At 42.1% G+C, this 16,560-nt stretch overlaps 1 protein-coding gene across 3 annotated transcripts in view; it reads right to left on the bottom strand.

The window, feature by feature from the left end:
- Positions 1 to 16,560, bottom strand: part of UGGT1 (UDP-glucose glycoprotein glucosyltransferase 1) — a 1,185,714-nt gene that overhangs the window by 243,770 nt on the left and 925,384 nt on the right. For all 3 annotated transcript variants that reach the window (XM_069213734.1, XM_069213736.1, XM_069213735.1), the window contains one exon: positions 11,395 to 11,499. In XM_069213734.1, the coding sequence (XP_069069835.1) occupies positions 11,395 to 11,499 (105 nt within the window). The remainder of the gene's footprint in view (positions 1 to 11,394; positions 11,500 to 16,560) is intronic.

Here is a 16,560-nt window from a genome sequence, read left to right as displayed (position 1 = left end):
ATCAGAAACCAGGCAAAAAGTGGGGGCTAACCATGACAAAAAGGGTGCTTTCCTACAGCAATACTTACAGCTTTTAGGGCCATCTGCTTCCCTACGAGCCCTAATCACTGAGGCACCCTCGTCACCAGCAAACTTGCCACTGCCAAGAGTGGTTCAAATTTTGTTTCTCTACTCAGTCTGTCTCAAAAATATTTCACTTTTCAGACTACCAAGGATTGCCAATCAGTAACATTTTCTGAATTTCTCTTTTTTTAGGGAGAAAATGATACATTTTCATGAAGCCCCACCAAAGGAGCCCATTTACATGGGAGACTGGCCATACACCACTGAAAGATTATTTAAGTACTGAGGCCAACTGAAGACATTTGCTTAAAGCGTGCAGCAAGTTTACCCTCTTCATGGGAAACTGCAGCAGTATGTGAAGATTAAAGTCTTTCCTGTGAACATAACACATTTCAGATTTAACATTTTATATAATGTGACTAAAGAACAAGTTTCTTACCTAAACTATCTTCCAAAGAATTAGAATAGAATGGAAGACATGGTCGATAGTACTCGTACGGATTTTGCTGCGATAGCACATGATATTCCTCCATCCAATCTTGTACTACATCTCAGCTCCCCTACCTACTGCATTAGATAAGGCATTCAACAGGATCCAGCTTACATCAGGCTCTGATCGATAAAAATCATCCATTATCCTATCTAGTCCGGGCACCTTTACAGTGGCAAGAGTCTCTAAAGCTTCTAAAATCTCCTCCCTAGTGAAGGAGACTGGTGAAATATCCTTAGACTTTCTCAAACCATTCAAATGTGGTCCATTGTCTACTACAGACTCTGCCTTAACTGGAGGAGCATAAAGATATTTGAAGGGCTGAACCGAAACTTTAGGTTGGATACAAAAGTCTTGTTTAGTGCTCACTGTGTTCCCCCCTCATGAAGATATTAGCAACCCTGGTGCCCGGTTACAAACGTTTCAATGTAATTCCTTTAGAAAAAAAAAGAATAAAAAAAAAATACAAAATATATATATATATATATATATATATATATATATATTCTACCAATACAATACGTTTGTCTATTTCACTAATTGTGCAATTCTCAGCGGCATGGCTAACAACATTTTTTTTGTTACTCGAGGCTCCCTGTCAGTGGCGTAACGAAACCTAAAGGGGACCCCCTGCAAAGTACCTGTAGGCAGCCGCTGCCCGTCCTTTAGGATGGAGGGGCCTGCATTGCGGCGGCTGTTGGAGCCTTTGTTACACCCCTGCCACCTGTCGATTTTCAAATGCCTTCCTTTTACCCATTAGAGGCAGTTACAGAAGAAGGTCTTAAGACCCTTGCTCCCTCAGCAGATCTGACACTCTCACATTTTAAAAGAAAGTCTGTAATTTAAAATCTTCTCAGCTGTTTGTTGTTACACTGTCTCGAACCAATATTGGTGCCTTTTTAATTGGCATGCCTAATGAAAAAAGCACATGGGTAAAGACAAGCTTCAAAGGAATTTCATTCAATATCCTTAATAAAAAGGCGTAACATTGATAGAGCTCAGAATAGGAAACAGTCAGCATTCACTCCTGCCAGCATCCTGGCCCAAAAGACCTGTGTATTAAAGTTAAAAGTCCATTTACTGCACTGGTCCGTATGTTCTCAGCTTTTCAATGAGGCCCACTAAACCTCTGCTCATCAAGCGCAACAGAGAAAAATCAGTGCACGGCAGAGCTAGTTCGGGTGGTGTCCCTGCCCTGCTTCCCTGCTATTTATGTCGCGGAAAAGACAAAGTCGCTCTATACTAGCACTAGGAAAGGAACTGGATCCCCACATCCGCTGCCTTTTTTTTGCCACAAGGGATTGTGGGGCTAGAAGACCCCTTGAACAAGGTCCCACCAAGTTGTTAATGAATGACGTACCACTGTAGGACGAAATGGATACTGCCTCCTATAGCTCTGCCTTATTTGCAGCAATTCTGGGGAGGAAAAGAGACAGCCGAGGACTGCCTAGTGCCAGCCCGTGGTGGGTGGAAGCACTGCTGGAAAAAAAGGCTCTGTATCTAGTCTTACATCTCAAAGGTATTATAAGGTGAGGAATCTGAGGTTAGAAGCATCCAACAGAAGTTTACAAATATGATGTTATTAACTATACTCTGACTGAATTCTTAAAACGATGAACATAGAGTGTTGATAGTACGCTGACCCTCAGTGCTCTTTTGGCTAGGTTCCCTAAATACAAATACTGGGGGACAAATTTTGTTATGCTGGCCAAGGTAAAGAGTTACAAGATTAGTTATCCAAATGATCATCAATATTAAGGTGTTAAAATATATATTTGCCTAGATAAGCAACTAAACAAAAAAGATACTATCAAGCAATCTTTAATGAGAGGTTGGCCAGAAAGTTAACTATGAACAGGCTTGATCCGACCATTCAAAAAAGTTGTCCCGTGAGCAAGATTAAAATAAAAAGGTAAACATGAACACAAGTTTACCTGTGTACGGCTTCTTAGACTCCAACACTTTCCCCGGCCACACACACTCAGATTCCATCCAAGTGCCCACCACCATCACTTTTGTGAATACCCGACTGACACTGGTATGGTTGAAGGGATGCACTACAAAATGAAAATCCTCCTGGCTTATCTATGGGACTGCAGGATAGGAATGTGGAAATGGGCATCCTGCAAATTCAAAGTCACCATCCATTCGCCTGGATCCAGGGCAGACACAACTTGGGTCAAGTTGAGCTAAGCATCTTGGACTTATCCTTCGTGAGAAACAACTTAAGAGAGCAGAGGTCTAGAACAGGGCAAAATCCTCCGTTCCTTTTTCAGCACCAAGAAGTAACGGGTGTGGCAGCCAGTTCATATCTCTGATGTCGGTACCCCCTCTATGGCTCCCTTTTCCTTCCCTTCACAGAAGGGACAAGTGATCCTCTAGAAGCGGTTGTGGAGTAGGTGGTATGTTTGGACAGGGGAAAAGGAAGGATAGGGTTTAACAGTTTTGGAATATATTAAGCACCCAATGTGATGCTTTGCCACTTGTGGAGGTAATAACTTATTCAACTTCTGATCAGATGACAATGTGCAGAAAAAGAGTAAACTAGAAGGGTTTGCAGCAGTGACAGCTCACCGGCTGCAGATAGGGTGACCTGTTGCCCCTGTGGGTCTGGCCGCTGTTGGCAGGATTCCCAACCTCTGCCTTAAAAGGCCTGCAGGGTCTGTTGTCACAGAGATGGAGTGTATCATGGCCAATGGTGTAAGACTCTCCCAAAGCTTTGAAAGGGGAGGTGCTGCTGGAGAAACTGCCATGTTTGGGGTGCTCAGCCAAGGGAGTGCGCAATCACTTTACTTTCCAAAAGCACTTAAGTGCAGTGTTCACTTTGTCTACAAAAAGACTGATGCCATTAAAGGGCATATGCATGATTTACTGTTGGACATCCTTTGAAAAACCTGTAAAGCATATCCAGGGTTGGGGCAGAAGCACCACACTGGTACCAACTGCCCTACCCAGACAGTCTGTAATATCCAGGCGCTAATGAGATACTTTGCTGCGTCTTGGCCATCCTGAATTCTCTACTGTAGTGAAGAGCATCTGGAATTGTAGGCAAGATATCGGCCACCATTTCCCACAAAGCATGCGAGTAACGCCCCATGCGGCAACTCGGGTTTACAGATCGGAGGTCCAGATTAGCAGAGGAGAACATTTTGTTTCTGAATGCCTCCATGCATTTCGATTCGGTGTCTATCAGGGTGGTCAAGATTGCATTTGGCTTCAACCTCGTAGTGGAGGCCTGAACCACAAGGCTCTAGGATGTTAGGTGGTACAAGAGGAGCAATGGATCCTCCGGAGCTGGTCTGTGCTTTCTAGCCCAAAAGCGTGTCTGTCAATGCCTCATTAAAAGGGAGAAGTGATTCAGAGCAGGTTTGCTCTGGCTGCTCTGCGTCTGAATATATTGTTTTTCACCTCCACTGAGGGAAGCTGGAGGTCAAGCACTTTACCTGCCCTTCGTATTACCATTGCAAACAAGGCATATTAATCAGCATAAGGGCCAGGTGGGGAGGTGAGGCCAGTGTCATTTTACCAAGTCCATTGGTCTCTTGGAGGTCTAGAAATAGGTTTTCTGCATCGCTGTGATCTGTCATCTGTCATCATCTGGTGGCTCTGGGTCCGAGAATCTATAGTGCAACGGAATCAAATCAGAGTGAAGTTGCAGAAGAGGTCGAGACAGGAGCGACTTCAAAGGAAGTTGTGTTGGCATCATTTATGGATTGGTGAGAACAATGGATTCTTCATCCAGATGCGTTCCTGCATGTGTTCAGGGTTGGGGCTCAGGCATAGGTACTACCACTATATGGAAAATTGGAGCAGTTATTGGCCCCAGAGTCGGGGTAGACCCCAGATCTGGATCGAGAAATGAAGTGGACATCAGGCACAGATCCGCTTAACTTGACTGGAGGCCTCCTCAGATCCACGGGGCCCAGAGGTGCACTAAAGAGATCCTGAAGGAGACCAAAGATCCCCCAACATACCCTCCGTGAAGATTAGAATCTGTTCTGGTGTCCGCAATGTCTCTGGGAACTTGGCTGGATAGAGACTACCACAGGGCTGGGTTCCAAAGGAGGAGGACCGCAACTTGGAGGACCCACAACTTCAGCTAATAACAGTGGCGGAAGAAGGGGAGTCATGTTGCGTCTTCTTGAGTTTCTTCTTTTTTGACTAACGTGAAGACTTGGAGTGGGACAACAACCCCTCTCTGAAACAGCCCCAAATTACATCTGAGTCCTCAATTTCAAGCGAGACCAGGACTTCTGAGCTTTCCTTCAGTGCTCGGCAATGTAGATCTTGGCCTAGTGGTCCTGGATGATCTTTTGGGTTCATTCGACATCCGAGACAAACCTTGTGAAGGTTCGTCAATGATATATGTTTATGTCACTCCTTGCAGGGTTTTAAACCTATTGTTTAAGGGTAAGACATGCCCCTTACACACTGGTGAAAATTTGAAAAAGAACTCGGCCAGGTGACAGAAACTAAGGGAGTGAGCTTCAAATCCATGTCAAGAAAGGAACTAATGTCAATTTTCAGAGCAGGCAGTTATATTGCGGCCCGACAGCACTTTCGGGTCTGGATGGACCAGACACGGAGCCACATGGAGCCACCCTTGGCAAGCCGAGATATTGCCTGGGATGTTCATATAATGAGGAATGTGAGGTCGGAAGTATTCATCAGAATCTTCATGTTATTCCCTGTAATTTGGTCATATTTATCGCATCCAATACATTTTGATTCAGCTCTAAATGTATGAGATGCAATAAATACAGCAATTACTGGTCTGCATGTAATGAGGGTCACACTTGTAAAAGTAAAACAAAGACAAACCTATCATGTTTGTCACTGCTTGGTCAACAGGTCATGGTGAGCTTCCAATTTACTTATTTGACAGATGGAAGGCACCAGCCCAATGATAAGACGCTGACTGAAGCTTGGAATGTGCTGTAAACCAGAAAGAGACAATAATAAACTGTTACTGGAATGTGGTCACCTTTTTAATACTGCTGACTACAGATCAATGCTCATCCACTGCCTATAGTATCCCCAAGGCAAGTAGTACATGTTTTGGAAAGGGTGTGGTCTACAGCAAACACTAGAAGAGTTTGGGTTTATTAAGGTGTTTTCAATAGTTCTTAAGCTTAAATGTCAAGACTATGTACAAAGAGTAATGATTTGTAGGAAAGTGCCACTTTTTAGGTCGTGTGCGCAAAACGCTCTGGCTGTTGTAAGCTATCTGTGGGCTTGTAACCACGACCACCGCACGCCAATCAATATCACTCGTTCATGGGCTTCCCTTTCAAAACTCCTTTGTTGTCATTGGTAAATGCTTTTCATTTGTCTGACCTTGGGCATTTTTGTTGTAGCTTTGGCTATCGACCCTGTTACAGAGATAATTGCAAGTTTGCCGACACCTATGACTGAGAGCAAACTTATTTTTCTGTCTCTCCTTTGCGCTCATGTTCAAGGCAGCCCCGGCGCTTTTAATAGGTTTCCTTATGTCAACTGTTTTATTTTCATTTTTAATTTATGTGGCAAGAATAGTCCAGTTGGGAATTTACAATGTGAATAGCTCTAACTCGAGCAAACACAAGACCAACTGCATTGCAAATGCTTGTTGTCATGGTCGCCCCCACTTTTTTCTCACTGGTATTGATGATGTTGATTGGTAGTGCACGGGGTCTCTGATAACCAGGCCCCTTGCCAGTGCTCTTAGCCCTAAAACAAGACAAATGTTCAATTATAATCAAACTGGCAAGGACTTTAACACCACTGTAAGTCCTTGTGAAAATGTTAACCCTGGTACTCAGGTCACAGTTACTAAAAAAGGGTCCCTGAGGGCTGCAGCATGTATTATACCACCACAAGGAACCCGCACACACTGTATGCAGATTGCCAGTGCAGGTTGTGTGAAATGGTACAAACCATTCTGAAAACACGGCATGGCACGCTCATTGTGTGTCATGCCCATGCAAACTACATGTACTATATGTAAGTCACCCCTACAACAGGGCCTTAGGGCCGTAAGGCAAGGTGCACTTTATTACATGAGCAGATGTGTCCCTGTAATGGCTAGTTCCATTGCTAGATACTGCAAGTGATCAGAAGCCATATTAAGAACATGTACGCCATATTAAGAACATGTACTGGGCACTGGTCAATATGAATTACCTAGCTACATGATGGCTTCACTGAAAATAATGGTGTTTGCCATCAAACACCTTGTGCTAATAAATCTATTCTAATGCTAGTACTGGATTTATGCAGACATGCACCCAGAGGGCACCCGAGAGAAGCCCCCGTATATTTAAAGGTCACTTAAGTGTAGTAGTTGACTGGTATAGTTTCTGACTGCTGCAGGTGACAGCCACGCTCAGAGGTCAGGAACAATGCCTGCCCAGCGGAAGGTGGTCCCACAGCAGGATGGCTAGTGAATTTAGCATAATAAGGCCACAGGCTTCAATGCCTCTGCCACCTCTGATTTACGCTCTGGCTTCCCCTAGACATGAAGAACGTTACTGCCTGCCCTGAGGCACATTTGGCAAATGAGTAGGCAGGAAATTAGATATCTGTCACACTTTACAAGCTAGGCACACCACTAAGGTGGACATAAAACGTTTTTGCATACAAAAGGAAGATCAATTTAAACTCAGTTTATGATTTTTTGCATAGGAGCCAATTATGTAATGACCAACAAAAACATTAAAAAATGTATCAATAGCCAATGATTTATTGTAATTATTTCAAATCATTTAATGTTGTCCAACATAACGTCTCCTGCTATAGAACCACTACGTCATACATTTAATTAAAATTATACTGTATCTTAGTACTCCCAAATACATAAAAGAAATCAACAGAACCTATCCGCCCCCACACTTTTTTTTTAAACATTAAAAATCAGTACACACTAATCACACCCTACCACGCTCTATTCATACAGCATACATACTGCACACAGTCACTGAAAACAACCTCTTAGAACATAGGTCCTATAGGTCACAACAGCATTGGTAGACATTACTATTCATTAAATAAGATTTATAAAGTCAAATAGAGTACACTCAATTGATTATCAACACCTGTTTGTATAATCACAAATAGTACTCAATGCTTACATGTATATAGTCACACTAATATTTCAATATAGTGTTATAATACACTCCCAAAACTTCATAGTCAAATGCACTCCTGAATTGGATCAGACTTCACAGTTGTGACCTTCACTGGGCCTCTGAAACAGCGCCGACACGTGTTTTGGCAAGACCTGCCATCACCTGCCTTCTTCAGGGCGCAAATGTTCTAGTACATAGACTTAGTGGTTCTATAGCAGGAGATGTTATTTTGGACAAATGATGAGCAATAATTACAATAAATTATTGGATATTGATATACTTTTTAACATTTTCATTGGTGATTACATATTTGGCTCCTATGCACATAATTATAAACTGAGTTTAAATTTATATTACTTGTGTCGGCAGAACCTTTTCATGTGCATGGTTTTCCCCTGATCTGCAGCCTAATATGGTAGTGTACAGCGGCCCTCTTAAGTTATGATTAAGACACCCCCTAAGGTAGGCAACCTGAAGTGAACAGTCGAAGAAGGGTTTCGCCACCTTGGCTTTCATGAAACTAGAAACTGTCTATGCCCACTTCTCGCAGAAACTGGTTTGTTTGGGGAGTGTAGGCAAAATATTTTTTCAAACTTTTCAACTGTTTTCTAAATTTTCTCATTTGAACTGTAAGGGCCTTGTGTTAAGTCACCCCGTGTCCATTGTTTTAGAAATTAAAAAAGTGCGGTAGTCAGTTAGGCCTTAAAATGCTTTCAGATTTATTTTTTCTGAGGTTGGAAAAAGGTTTCAACTGTTCTAAATATGTCTGGCACAGAGAAGTAAGTGCAGGAACTCAACCTGCCCCCCTATCTGCACCTTAATATGCAGCATTTAAGGAACCTCTGTAAAGCCAGTAAAAATTGCAACTGGCGCAAACCCTACAAAAGTAAGCCTCCAGGAGGTCCTGGCAGAATTTCATAAAGCCCAGCTGGAAAACAGCATCCTGACACCCCTGAAGAGGAGGTGGACAGTGACAAAGAGACTGTAGTCCATACTCAAGGGGGTTGCCCCCCCCTAACCAGATAGAAAACTGAAACATCTGTCCTAAAAACGTACCTGAAGTGCCTTCCCCTTCAGGGGTAGGTCAGGTCGCTCCAGGAAGAAAGAAGAACTAGATGATCAATATGTATATCTTGAGAGACTAGCCAAAAGAGCAGCACCATAAGGCAAAATCTTGGCTGCAGTGAAAGAAGTAGGGCTGAGATGGTTCTAGCACCCATGAGTGGTGGTAGAAACAAACAAAATAGGGAGAGAGAGAAAATGTTTGATGCCAAAATCCCCAAAAGGGTTGTCCTTAAATATGTTGAGGATGATGACATTACCAAATGGTTTACAGCATTGCATTTGAATGGGCTTGTAAAATGAGGAAGTTACACCAAAAGTACTCGGGCCCTCTAATGTGGGAGTTATTCTCAGGAAAGTGTAGGGATAGACTCCTGGCACTTAATGAGGAAGGAGCGGAGTCTTATGACCTAATGAAGGGTACCCTGATGGAAGGCTTTGGACTCACCACTGAACAGTACAGGATCAAGTTCAGGAAGACTCCCAAAATCTTGAGTCTTTCGTGGGTAGACTTTGTTGGCTTCTCAGTCAAAACACTAGGTGGTTGTTTGAAAGGCAGTAAGTTGCAAGATTATGATAGGCTTTATATTTAATAATGAAGAAGCATCTGTTAAGTAACTGTGCATCTGAAAAACTGCATCAGTACTTAGGGTTGGGCTCTCCTCAGAAGTTGGGGAAGATGGCTGACCACTGGGTCAAAAAAGGCTGTCCAGGAAGACCCAAGATGGGGCTGACCAAAAGAAAAGGGTTACTGCTCCCCCGTGGGACACAAAGGGTAAAATCCCAAAGAGTCTTTTAAAGGTCCTCAAAAACCTGATCAGGAGGGTGGGCTCAGAGACTCTTCCAAATCCAAAAATGGGCACCAGAGTAAAAACTGCGATCACAAGAAGGCTTGGTGGCATCTCTGTAAGCAGAATGGTTATCTAACGGGGAACTATTCTTGTCCCAAAAGGGTCACCAATAGTCCAGCACCCACACGGGTTGCTAGTTTCCAAATGGGATCCTTGGTGTACCTTGACCAAGTCAGAGACCACACTGGAGCTGGGGAGTAAGCTTCTGCTAATAAAAGCAACAGGCTGGTCCTTGCCATCATCATCACATGCTCAGAGGCATCAGTCTGCACAATGAATTGCTCTGAATAATCTGAAGCTTTTAGAATAGATGCCAGGCACATTGCTTCCTTCAGAGTATCAAAAGCTTTTTGATAGCACACAGTCCAGTTTACTCTCTAAGGTTGCGTTTTGGAGGTCAGTTCAATGAAGGCTGCCACAATAGTACCATACCCCTTCAAGAACCTCCTGCAGTACCCAGTCAAGCCAAAGAATGCCCTGACTTGAGCCTCTTCCAGCATGACGGCTAGTGAATTTAGCATATCAAGGCCAGAAGCTTCAAAGCCTCTGCTGCCTTTGATATACGACCCTGGCTTCCCCGATCAAGGGAACATCACTCCCTGCCTTTAGGCTCATTTGGCACCAGAGCAGGCAGGAAATTAGATATTCAGAAGGCGTGTCACAGCCCTAAGATGAGCCACCTAAAGTGGACAGTCAACGAAGGGTTTCACTATTTTGGTTTTGGTGAAACTAGGACTCTGGGTCAGGATTATGCCCACTCCTCGTAGGAAGTGGTTGTATAGAGGGTGTAGACACTCCAGGTGTTGGTAGCTCATTGGCTACTGCCCAATACGCCCCTAAATTAAGTATATATGGGTTTCGCTTACACCAGAGAGACAGATTTGTTTACCTGGAAAAGAAGAAGAAAAAAGAAGATCCAACATCGTGAGGACTGAGGACCTATACCGACCTTGGCACAAAACCCTGCCTGGCTGCTGGTATCTCTACAACAAAGGCCCGACTCATCCAAATGCTGTGCATCCCCCTCAACACTGGAAGTACTGCCTAGCACTACGCCACCATCTAGCATCGCCCTTGGGGTGGAGGGAGCAATCCCCATACTTGTGCAGGCACCGATCGCACCTGTCCGGTACGTCGTTTTGCTGACTATCAGGCCCACTGAGGAAGCATTGCACCAGGTAGGAGTTATCTTGGTTGCAGGAGGTCCTCACATATTATAACATTACTGCATCGGGCTCATACCTCAAAAATTTGTATTTGCATATTTTATTGTTTTCTTGTAAAATCCATAACTCCCAAAGTATTTAGCTAATTCTGATGATCGAGGTGTCTAAAATGATATAAAAATCTGTATTATTTTCATAAAGTGATCTCAGATATTTTTTCAGTGTGTGTACCATTTATTGACTCTGTGCGTGAAAAAAATGCTTAACATTCCCCTCAGATAAGCCTAAATTGCACAATTGCACTACCACAAAGAGAGCACTTGGGATTATTAAAGTAAGCCCTGTGTACCAACAGGGGTCATCTGGTCTTTTTGCATGGTGTGCCCTAACACTGGCCTACCACATAAGAAGCCAGCTGCCTACAGGAATACATATGTATATACTAAAAAAAGCTATATTTGGGGGACTACATGGAGATAAGGTTGACAAAGGTTCAGGGAGAGGGAGAGAGAATATTTTACAGGTGATTTCTTTCTTTCAGAATCCCACGTTCATAGTACAAGACTAAGTGACCATCCATGAAACATTTCACTTTTAGTTTGTTATCAGAACATCGTTCTACAGCTGTTGTCTAGAATTTAGGAGTGTGTACTGACCTCAAGAATCGCTCATAAAGGTGGCCTGAAGCCAAGGAAAAGATATTCAGCACCTCCTCTTTGTCTGTTTTCACTTCTTCTGTATTTGGTCCTCCGGTCAGTCCCCTGAAAGCATAAGTCGCAGGTTATAAAATACCTTACTGCCAAAACGACTGCATAAACACTATTAGCTAATCATTTGCAGGTTATCATACACAAACTGTTTCAGGCAAGTTATAATGTGCCAGTGACCAACACCATACACAATAAAGAAATGCTAGTTACCTACTGCACCAGCATACTAATGCATCACACTAAGATTTCAACTGATTTTTAAGGATGCCAGTTTAATTTCCTGGTTCATTCTGAGACACAAAATAGTATATAAGAGTGCAGAGAACAGTGGCTTCAGAGTGAGTAGTACTCGCTGGAAATTTTACTTGATTCTAATGTTCGTGCAAAGTCTTATTACATGGAATCTGATATGAGAGGAGAACCACAGGGAAACATATTTCTGTCAATAAATCAAAAGGAAATCCTTCTCATGCCATACACAAATACCTTTCGATGAATGAGAAGTCATTCCCAATGTCAAGTCACTGATAACTATTCTGACACCCTTAACCTCAAAAGTTTTAGTTACTTACTTGGCATTTGGAGAACAAGGAGGATAGTGACATTACTAAGGATACCTTGGTGGGGGGTCAGGTGGTTTAGAACGCAAACAAGAGGAGTGTGAAGACAATGTATTTCTAAAGAAGTCACCACCTGCTCATATTGTATTTTAGCTGAAACATTTCAGTGTACACCCTAGTACCAAAACTAGATAGTCTGGCTTGCATCAGCATATGGACGTATAATGCAAATGCTTAATGGACAAGTTGGTGGAACCTGTGAATAAAAGGCACCACAGTTCATATTCTACGTAATCAACGGAAGGCAGCTCTGCGTATCCATGTCCTCTATCAAAACTGGAAAAAGCAGAGGACCCACAAGGTCATACTCTCTTATAAAGGGTATATGATGTTTCATGGTGCAAGGAAGCATTCAAAGGCTAAATATTATTTTTGAGTCTCCTACTCTGGTAGAAGAAACTTCAACCACATCAAATAATGTTTGGATTGATTAATCTTTTGATTTGCCCTGTATTTAAAAAAAACCTTCCAAGATTTTCTTAACTTCTGAGACACAAATTAGAACTGAGTATTATTAGACCAATTATTCCACCCAACTAATTAGGTCCAAGAAGTGACTTAATTACTTCATTTTATTACAAAAAAGCTGTTTGTTTGAGTTCTTCTGGGAATCAAATGTAGCAAAGGAGTCTCAGCAGGAAAACACTTTTATGAACAGTACATTTTCTCTCATCTAAGGTCAACCAACATAGCATATTAGTATTCATTGTACAAGGGTGCATAGAGAGAACTGAGATGATGATCTCTGTGGAAGTTTTTGAAGAAGGGCCATATTACTTGATCAATTTTGTGGTACAAGTGGTCTTCCCTGAGAGAGGTCAGTGCAATTCCTCTAAAAGATTCAAAGACTTGAAAACAAAGTCTAAACTTGGTCAGAAGGAAGCAATTATATTTTTGCACAGGAGATCTGGCAGACCTGGAAAGTCATACATTGGCATGGAAGCAGTGCACAGTCCATAAGAATTGCCATGTTCTCATCTATAAGGCTTATTTAAACTGTAGTCTCTTATCATACCTAACAAAATGCTGACTGACTTCTACTGGTCAAAATAACAGATACAAGGTGTTAAGTCTTCTCAGCTTGTCTGCTTCTTGAGAACTACAGGTTAAATGAGTTGTTATCAGAAACACTTTTCTAAGTTACCAATAACCCGGCCTCCATTACTAGGCAGCATTAAATCTGCAGGTAGATGGTCAGGCTCTGTTTTTTTTTTTAAATCTAAAATGCAACAGCAATGCGTTGACAAGTTGGATGTAATTGAGCAGACATAACTAGAAGCAAGAATCCCTGAAGAAAAAAGGCCTTTATTTCCAGTTCAAGCAACCTGCAGGAACAACAGACAACGAGCACAGATGTCTAACCTAGCATCCAATCTAAGAGCACTTCTAGTCTAGTGCTATAGACACCACTGATTCAGCACTGACTCATTAAAGGAGTTGTGCTTCAGCAAATTACGAAGCTCAAAATATCCTGAAGGCTTAGTACTAATGGGAATTTTCAGAGACTACGATTCTGTGGTCAGCCAGGTTCATCTAGGAGTGGCTGTTTTATAATGGATAATAAAAAAAAAGATATATATATTTTTTTTAACAGCCCACTTGTACAAACCATAAAAAATAAAAACAAACATTAATTCATTATATATTGTAAACAGGGAATTCTATTTATCCAGTTTGCATCTGAGAGGTCTTAATGACTGCAAGGACAGGAGATGCTTTTTATGAAGATTTGATATTCTGTTTAGGCTACATTGTTACCACTATCACACCTGTTTATTGGATATTATATAAGGAATTACATCAATCGTTCTGTTCAACATTGATGTCTATTATGCTAAATACATCCAACATCGTTGTTGTGCCTTTCCCGAGTAACAGGGGCATATTTCGCTTCATAAGACATTCCCATTGGATAGATTTGTTTTTACACATATAGTTGCTGTGATAGTTTTTTGCCTATATGCATTCACTTGACCATACACATGTAAGTAAAGACTTCATTTTCAGAATTGCACATTCTCTCTTCTTTTTCTTCATATTTTTGGTTAGTGTAGTGATCTCCAATAGTGCCTAATTTCATGGTGATCAAATTTTGCCGATATGTTTGGGCCTTTGTTACAACTTGGATGTTTCAAAATAAAAGGGAAGTCACGTTCGTTTCCCCTCCGTCCTCTTCCTTTTCCCGGCAGCACAGGCTCCCAGCCAATCATGACGCTGCTGTCACCAGCATGACAGCAGCGTCGTGATTGGTCCGGGCAGCCTGCTTTGCTGCTAAGACTGGGGATAGGAGCATGGGCATGTTCTACACTCGGCTGTGCAATACAGCTGGGTAGAGAGCATGCAAAGTGCGCATGTCTGTTTAGCCGGCCCAACACAGCTGGCCAAGCAGACATGCAAACGTACTGTGGTGCATAGCCCCCCTCAAGCCCCCTCCCTCCAGCCCAGCCCCACCCCTTACTACAAGGAAAAATCTATCGGGTCAACACTCCTTTGCCTTAGCAGAGGAGCTGCCCCTGGCAACACCCATTTCCTGTTTAGAAGTGCTACCCCACTTTACACGCCGTCCTTAGCGTTTTGGACACAATTACTTTCCTACAAGTTAGCAGGCAGGGTTTTCCCTGGACACTCTGACACCAGACCCCATTTGAGGGCCTGTTTTTTTTCTTTTCACCACATGAGTTCCATTGATTACATGTGTTTAAGTTAAGGGTTGGTCTTCTATTCCAGGGTTTTGAATTAAGTTCATGTTATACATGGGATTGCCACCATTTTAAACATGTATACCAAGATTTCTTGAAGTTTATATTTTAACATACACCATGATATATATGTTCGTAGGTTTGTTAGCTTTTCATGTCTTTCGAATGCTCATTGTTTTTTTTTTTTTTATGCTGTGAAGTGTACCGTGCCACTATGGTGGTTTTATCGTCCCAAAGGGAGGGCAACTCTTGAATGTAACTCTTCTTTCCACTGACCAATAAATGGCTATAATTTACAATCCCAGTGTCTCCGGTCAGGAGATGCACTGAGAGACTTGCAATATTGTTTTCCATTTAGAACATATTTATATTCCATGACCCAAAGATAGTTATTAGACACTTAATAATTATTTATGTTTTGACAGTGTGCAAGGAATATATGTACAGTCTATATTATATCATCATATTTGAATACTTGTTTAAGTATATAATTCGCACAACATCAGTTAATTAAGTATCTTTTCAGAATTTTCGGGTATTCATTTGCTGCACAGCCCCTTGACGAAGGGAGAACCAGGAATTGCATGGATTTTTATTGGGACCGTCAATTACTGGATATTTGATAGATTTAAATGGAGCAGAAGCATCACGGAGAATATTCAACAAATCTTTGTATGAATATAATTTAAAAGGATTGATAATAATATGAGCACATAAGGCTGTGTGATGATTGACACAGATTGAGGATGGAGCAAGTACAGCAGTTAACTAATGTTTGTCGCCGATGAAGTGGACATTACTCACCAGCTTGCTAAACTACCTAAAGACTGCTTACGTCACTATGGTAATCTGGAACAGGGGGTGCAGTTTCATATGGATCATACTTTTGTTTAGTTACTGTTCATAGATATAGTTGCTTGACCTGCGCCTACTTGTTATCCTGGGAATCCTCGGCTGTTAATTCCTAAACAGCAGTGTTCAAATAAACTTGCTCAGCTTTGCATTATATGTAGTCTCTACAACCTCATTATGTTGTTTAAAGGATATTGAGGTTGAGAGAACACTGAGCTCCATTGCCCCAGAATCTTCCACAGCTATTGTTTTCGCAGTGCTAATGGTATAAATAACGGAACAGCACAGAAAGAGGAGGAGGCAGGGTTGCAGATGAATCTATTAATCATTCCAAAGTTGGAGAACTGTAGTCATAGGTAAGTAACCAATGTATTTTCTAGAATTGGATTGTTCATAGATACATATGCTGAAAAATAAGTTACTTAACATTGGCCACGCTCACGCTGGAGGATATCCCATCTAACTTCAGATTGCTCACCTTGTTAATCTCCTTGGGTGCCAGACTGGATGTAGAAAATATTGCAATCGCTACTGTGTGGCAATAAATGGCACATTAACAGGGAGCCACATAAATGAGCCACACCTATGCATGCTGACCTCAGTTATCTCCCATTTTTTACCGTCCCTCTTGTCAGACGCAGATCGCGGCTGACAAACCAGAGTTTGTATCATCACTGTTCAAAAACAAGCCTAAGATCTTATTATTCTTCAAGCTCCACTCCACAGAAACAAAAGGCAGGTAGACAGTGAAGAATTTGCAGTTAGATATAGTGCCCAGCAAAACGAGCATTACCCAAGGTAAGTTAATTATTCTTCTGTTCAAAACTTCTAGCCAGATATTCCTCACCTTGTGAATCAGTCCCAACAAAGCAATGACCCCGTTCAAAGTGGTTTGTCTAAGGAGTGGCCTTACACCAGTAAGTCCTGCAGGACAGAGCAGC

Source organism: Pleurodeles waltl, chromosome 11 (genome assembly GCF_031143425.1).
Source record: "Pleurodeles waltl isolate 20211129_DDA chromosome 11, aPleWal1.hap1.20221129, whole genome shotgun sequence".
Taxonomy (NCBI): Eukaryota; Metazoa; Chordata; class Amphibia; order Caudata; family Salamandridae; genus Pleurodeles; species Pleurodeles waltl.
Note: the sequence above shows the minus strand (reverse complement) of the source record. Positions and strands in the feature narration are given on the sequence as shown.